Consider the following 5,810-nt stretch of genomic DNA (forward strand, 5'->3'; position numbering starts at 1 on the left):
GAAAATTATATAATCAATACCCCATTTCAAACTATTACGTGACCAAGAACCCATTTCAAACTTTTACCTTCCATCATTCCATGGCTTTTACAATATAACTTAAATGCTTACATGTTATTTTTCTTCCGAAACAACCGCGAAGCATAGTATAATGTAATTTGAAACCAGAGTTTCATAGACGATTGAAAGTTCAAGGCGTCATTAACAAGCTCATAGTTATTGATTCTTGAAAGCAACAACAGATACTCATTCAACTTTCCATTCTTTCCTTAACCCTATGGTTTTCTGTTTCTGTCACTGAAGTATGAACAGAGCTGTGCCTTGAGATTCAGACTTCAAAGACTTAGTAGGGAGGTAGATGCTTCTTCATTGTAGTTTCTTATTTATCTTTTCCATATTGATCATTTACATTAAATAATTACATGCAGTAGCTTTCATAAAGATCCAATGTGAACTCCATGAGAGTTGGTCAAATCTAGGCAATCAGACTAAAGAGGAGCATTGCATCCAACAAATTTGAAGATCAACCATACTGTACACACAATCAATGTCTCGGGTTCTCCACTGTTCACAAATACCACCACTTCCGTACACAAACAATATATATTTCTTAATCTACAAGAAATAAAAAAGAGAGGGGGGAGGATAAAAACAAAGAATATGAGGACCATCTCCTCTCCCACATGAGCCCCTCCCCCCATGACCTAGATAGTACGAGCTCGACAAACCCAAGAATTTAAGAGTAGAAAAAAAAATTATGAATTACCCTCAATATACTTCTTAGATCCTGAAATCAATTACTGGTTTTATTATCGCTGTTGGTAGTCTCTACTCTCTGATCTTGAAACAGGATAATCACTCCGATCAGTATCTGAATTTTCCTTTTGGGAGTCGATCTCCATGCTACCTGCTTGAGTCCTACGGTTCCTTCGATCCTGAGCAGCAAGAAGAAAACTTATACTCAGAAAAACAGCTGAAAATATATTGCTGAGCTCAATTTCTAAAACTTAATATCCAGTCATTAGCTAGCCTTTCTCAATTAAAAGACCTGATTGGGGATCAGTAGAAGCTAAAAAGCCTAGTATCCTATAAGCTTTGAAAAGAAAACAGTTTAGAATATTGGAAAACAAAATGAAGAGATAAAGATTGGGCTATAGAAACTGTCAAACTGGGCAGAAAAGAATGAAAAAGAGCAATGGAGAATCAGTTATGTTTTGCAGGGGAAATTTGGTCATTATATTGACATTTGATTAATTTAGTCAAAGCAAGAAAGTTCTACAGCCTCGTTCATTTGAAAGGAAACACCCAAGGCAGATATAATGTTCGAGAAGATATAACAAGGCCAAAATAAGAACATATATGACTAGAAACTAGAATTAGATTTCTTCCCGGTATTCAAAAGTAGCCATACCAAATTAGAAATATTGTGCGGTCATACTCTACCCATATATGAATTAAACTTGCAATCCATGAGAATATGTGTTCCAAAGAATAAGAAACTGACCTCTCTTGGTATAGGATACTCTTCGGACTCGAGCATACGGACAACTTGGCTCATCTTGGGCCGTTTTTCAGAATCTGGATCAACACACCTCAAAGCAGTCAAGAGTGCTCGTTTTAAGGCTCTTGTTGATGGTCTGACTTCAATGTTTGGGTCCACCACTTCTTCTGATCTTCTGCTGCCAACCATCATTTTAAGCCAATCAACCAGATTTACCTGAAAGAGTTAAGAGTCAACATTAAATAAAACTTCCAGACAGTTATATAGCCAAGGAAAAAGAAACAAAATCAAAAAGTGATCAGAAGATTACATGAAATGAGAACATGCTAGATAATTAGTACTTGTTTGATTGACCACAGAAACAAGTCATGGGTATAATTATGACTTTATGCATACAGTTATGGATAAGCTCTGCCACACGGTCATGTTGCTGGGAGCTATCTAGTCTAACTACGTCAAAAACTACTGGTGCATACCCATTCTAGGACATTAAACATTAGCTTCTGTGCCAGATGCTAAAGTATTGCTATTGGGGAAGCTTGGACTGATAACTGGACTATGATCGTAGAATGCACTTGTCAACAAAAATAGAACAGTAGAACTTGTAGTTACTAAAAACAGGCAAGGGGATCAGGCCGAAGCAGTTGGACAGTCATGCGTACTGTCAACTGTCTAGAGTATAGACATCTGGGGTTTTGTTAAGGTCATAGTTGAGTTGTCAAAATAACCATTCAGTGGGAATCATTGTTTTTAACTTTGTATGCACAACTGGCTCTTAAATGCATATCTAGATTCTATTGAACATTCTCCCTCTCAAGTATTGTTTAGAAATCAAAAGTAAATGCTACCACAACACTCCTCAGGTGGCCTCACTTTGGTAGCTAGTCAGGCAAACAAACTAACTTTTGATATTTACAACTCCATAGCCAGACCAATTATACCTGACAGATTGGCTCAGATAAATCTGCACTCCAAACTAAATTAAGCGGTTAAACAGTCCAATTGTAAGTGTTCACCATTCATTATTTAATAGTTTTACTAAATCAAAATCTAACTTGCCTCTTGTGCCTTTATGATTGTGTGCTGACACAAATTCGGTATCAGATGATGATTAGATTAACTTCCTATATAGTATATGTTAAAGCTTGTGAATACCTCAGGAGCAGGGCGACCATAGTCTACAGGATCTCTTCCAGTGATGGCTTCTAAGAGCAAAACCCCAAAGCTATACACGTCACTCTTTTCATTCAAAAGTCCAGAATTAGCATATTCAGGGGCCACGTATCTGAAAAAAGGAAATTGTGGAAAAATTGGGATAAGGATTGGAAATGAGGAATGACTAATTCTCTAATGAGTCTATAATTATATACTGTGAACATCCAACATTGAAATACACATTTCTTGGGGGAAATAGTGGCCATGCTCTACAAAGAATACTAACCCAAAGGTTCCCATAACACGAGTTGTCACGTGACTTGTCCCCGCACCCAGCAGCTTGGCCAGGCCAAAATCAGATACCTTGGAATTGAACTCGTCATCAATCAATATATTGCTTGATTTAATGTCTCGATGTATCACTTTTGGTTCAATGGCCTCGTGTAAATAACCAAGACTGCAAAAAGTATATCTTGTTAAACAAAAACAGCACCTGGGCATTAAAAGAACATAAATAATTTGACTTACGCTTTTGCTGTTCCAAGGAGAACCTTTATACGGGCTTCCCAAGTGAGATATCCATGGTGACGCATAGCCCCATGAAGCCACTGCTCCAAGTTTCCATTGTTGACATACTCATAGACCAACATCCTGAGATTCAAAAGGCAAATCAGGCCAACTAATCTTTTTGCATGACCAAAATACTCATTGCTATTATAGAACTTTTGAGAAGAGTATGGCACTATATGCACAACACTGAGAGATCAATGATCAATCAACCTATCATATACCGAAGCCAAAAAAGATACTTCCCCCATCGGCCATCGCCCCCACGAACCCAAAAAAAAAAAAATCTAGTGAACTTATAACCCATTTTATGGATTCAGTAAAATATGAACTTGTTTGCTTCAAAACAAAGTGGTACCTGTGAGTCCCTTCGACGCAGTATCCCAAGAGACGAACCAAATTCTTGTGGCGCACATGGCCAATTGCTTCAACTTCCACTCTAAATTCTTTCTCTGCTTGGCCACTAAAGAAATAACAGTTTGAGTTAACACAAATACATGGAAACAAGAGCGGACAAACCACAATCGAATCAGGATATAAACAGTCAACTCACAGGTTGTTTAGGATCTTTTTAACTGCGACAGGAGTCCCATTGATGAGATTTCCCCGGTAAACAACTCCATATCCACCCTCGCCAAGGACATTTTCCTTTGAAAACCTGTTTGTTGCAAGCTCAAGGTCCCTTAATGTAAACCAGTGGCCCCAACCCAAGTGCGAGAATTCAGGCAGACCAACTAGAGGAGATGGAGCAGTTACGGGATACGATGAAGAAGGCTTATACACTGTACCCGTGGCAGAACTCCCTTCTTCTCCAGATTGAGACCCTCCACCATCTTTGTCTAAATGATTAAATGAACCTGACTGACTACTATTGTCTCCATTCTTTGATTTTCCCATACCCAGATGGACCATAACCTTATCGGATTCTCTGTCACTGGATTTGTCATGAATGGTAAGAAGAATTCCATCACGGGGAACAAATTCACTGGCAGTTATTTGCTCCACTCGAACTTCCTTAATTTCTTTTGAGACAGTTGGGATTTGACTATGGGGAATCTTGGCCCCAGCTTTTCTTGATTTCTTACGCGAAGTGAGGCACAGTGATAGGACAGTAAGGATTATTATGATAAACAACGCAACAGCTATGCCAATCACTTCCCAGACCTTCAGCCCAAAAAAAGCTTCCTTGGATAACTCTGCTTTGAGATCAGAGGCCATTCTATCAGATGCCAAGATGCCTACACATAACAAAATCTCACATTAACATTGCTTCTGCTTCATCATATCAAAATCTGTTCTTTCAAATCCATTACTCTCTAGTACTGATAAAATTACAATCTTTTTTACCAATTCCACCGAATAACAATACAAGGAGAGAACTTGCAAAAACAAAATAAACCAAATAACAAGGATGAAGGCCAAAATCCCAGAAATCAAAGTAGAAAAGCCACCAAAACAGTTCAACAAGCATATGAACAGATCATATCATGAAAAATATACCCATAAGTCCATAACAACTCAAATGTCAACTAGACCAGGTTAAATTTCACATCTTCCACTTAACCATCTCAGCAACATGAACAATATCATTCTATGTCAATAACTCAAAGGACAAACATTCATCTTCTTTACCTCTGTGTAATGAGTCTCAAAACAGCAACCTTGAAATGCCAGATCTTTGAAACCAGTTCGACATTCCTTATCCAAAACCAAGGTACCAAACCCACAATTCCAGATCTCTGACCACCAAAAAAAAAAACCCAGAAACCTATGTCAGGTAAGCCTCAATAAACAAAGCCAAGTGAGCCCACTTGACAAAAAAAATAACATATATACTATAGCCAACAAAGCTCGAATACCTACATGGGTAATCTCTTTGTGGGTCAAATGTGCCTCTGAAATCTGAATCTAAGCGGAGATGGAGCTTTCAAGCACCAGCCTTGAACCTTCTCAAAAACCCAAATCCAAAAACAACAAGTTTGATCGTTCAGCTGTGCAAACATGGAAAAAGAAGTTGTGTATGTGAGTGGTGGGGATATAAGAAGAAGGGATGGAGTTATCAGAGGTTGGTGGTGAGTTCAGACTGAGATAGATGATGATGTCTTGATACAACATAAGAACATACAGTAAAAGAGAAGCATGGAATTCTGTGATGTCCTTATTGGGATTTCCTTGATCTGTTATGAACATGACTGATTATCAGTCATTTTACTTTAATATTTTTCCCCTCTCACTTTTTTCTTTTCTTTTTCTGAAGCATTATTATTATTAGTATTACTCTATTGGAATTGATTGATATACCTGTTGGCTAGTGTGGTCTGTATGTGGGGCGCCATATACTGTTGATGTCACTGTAGGCACAGCTCTGCTTGTTTTGGAAGATGTAATTCTCAATAGGTTACTTGGTCAACTGGTCAAGCCAAGGCATTTTATGAGATATGGACTTGGAAATTGGAATGCAATCTGTTACCAGTTGTCTTGGTGAATTTGACAGGAATTGCTACCAGAATTCAATTAAACCTTACTTGTTTCTCTCGAGTAAATGAAAAAATGACAAGAAAACTACACGCGTTTCCTTTATAAATTA

General features: G+C 38.0%; 1 protein-coding gene across 2 annotated transcripts; it reads right to left on the reverse strand.

Moving 5' to 3' along the window:
- Nucleotides 1-483: 483 nt before the first annotated feature.
- Nucleotides 484-5,484, reverse strand: LOC112192957 (probable receptor-like protein kinase At5g18500). Of its 2 annotated transcripts, none has more exons than XM_040516615.1 (9): nt 5,087-5,484; nt 4,856-4,962; nt 3,777-4,461; nt 3,582-3,686; nt 3,185-3,307; nt 2,943-3,113; nt 2,657-2,786; nt 1,505-1,717; nt 484-935 (listed from the first exon to the last, which is right to left on the reverse strand). In XM_040516615.1, the coding sequence occupies exons 3-9, from the start codon at nt 4,439-4,441 to the stop codon at nt 810-812; spliced, it is 1,533 nt and encodes a 510-aa protein (XP_040372549.1). In that variant the 5' UTR covers nt 4,442-4,461; nt 4,856-4,962; nt 5,087-5,484; the 3' UTR covers nt 484-809. The 2 variants fall into 2 exon arrangements, with proteins under 2 accessions (XP_040372549.1, XP_024188673.1); XM_024332905.2 differs by having other exon boundaries at nt 5,083-5,484.
- Nucleotides 5,485-5,810: the final 326 nt, after the last annotated feature.

Source organism: Rosa chinensis, chromosome 3 (genome assembly GCF_002994745.2).
Source record: "Rosa chinensis cultivar Old Blush chromosome 3, RchiOBHm-V2, whole genome shotgun sequence".
NCBI lineage: Eukaryota > Viridiplantae > Streptophyta > Magnoliopsida > Rosales > Rosaceae > Rosa > Rosa chinensis.

Coding starts and splice junctions, on each gene's coding strand:
- LOC112192957 (XM_040516615.1), bottom strand. CDS start 4,441: ATGGCCTCTGATCTCAAAGCAGAGTTATCCAAGGAAGCTTTTTTTGGG. Junction 3,687..3,776: donor AAAAAGATCCTAAACAACCT/GTGAGTTGACTG, acceptor TTATTTCTTTAG/TGGCCAAGCAGAGAAAGAAT. Junction 3,308..3,581: donor TGCGTCGAAGGGACTCACAG/GTACCACTTTGT, acceptor TTTGAATCTCAG/GATGTTGGTCTATGAGTATG.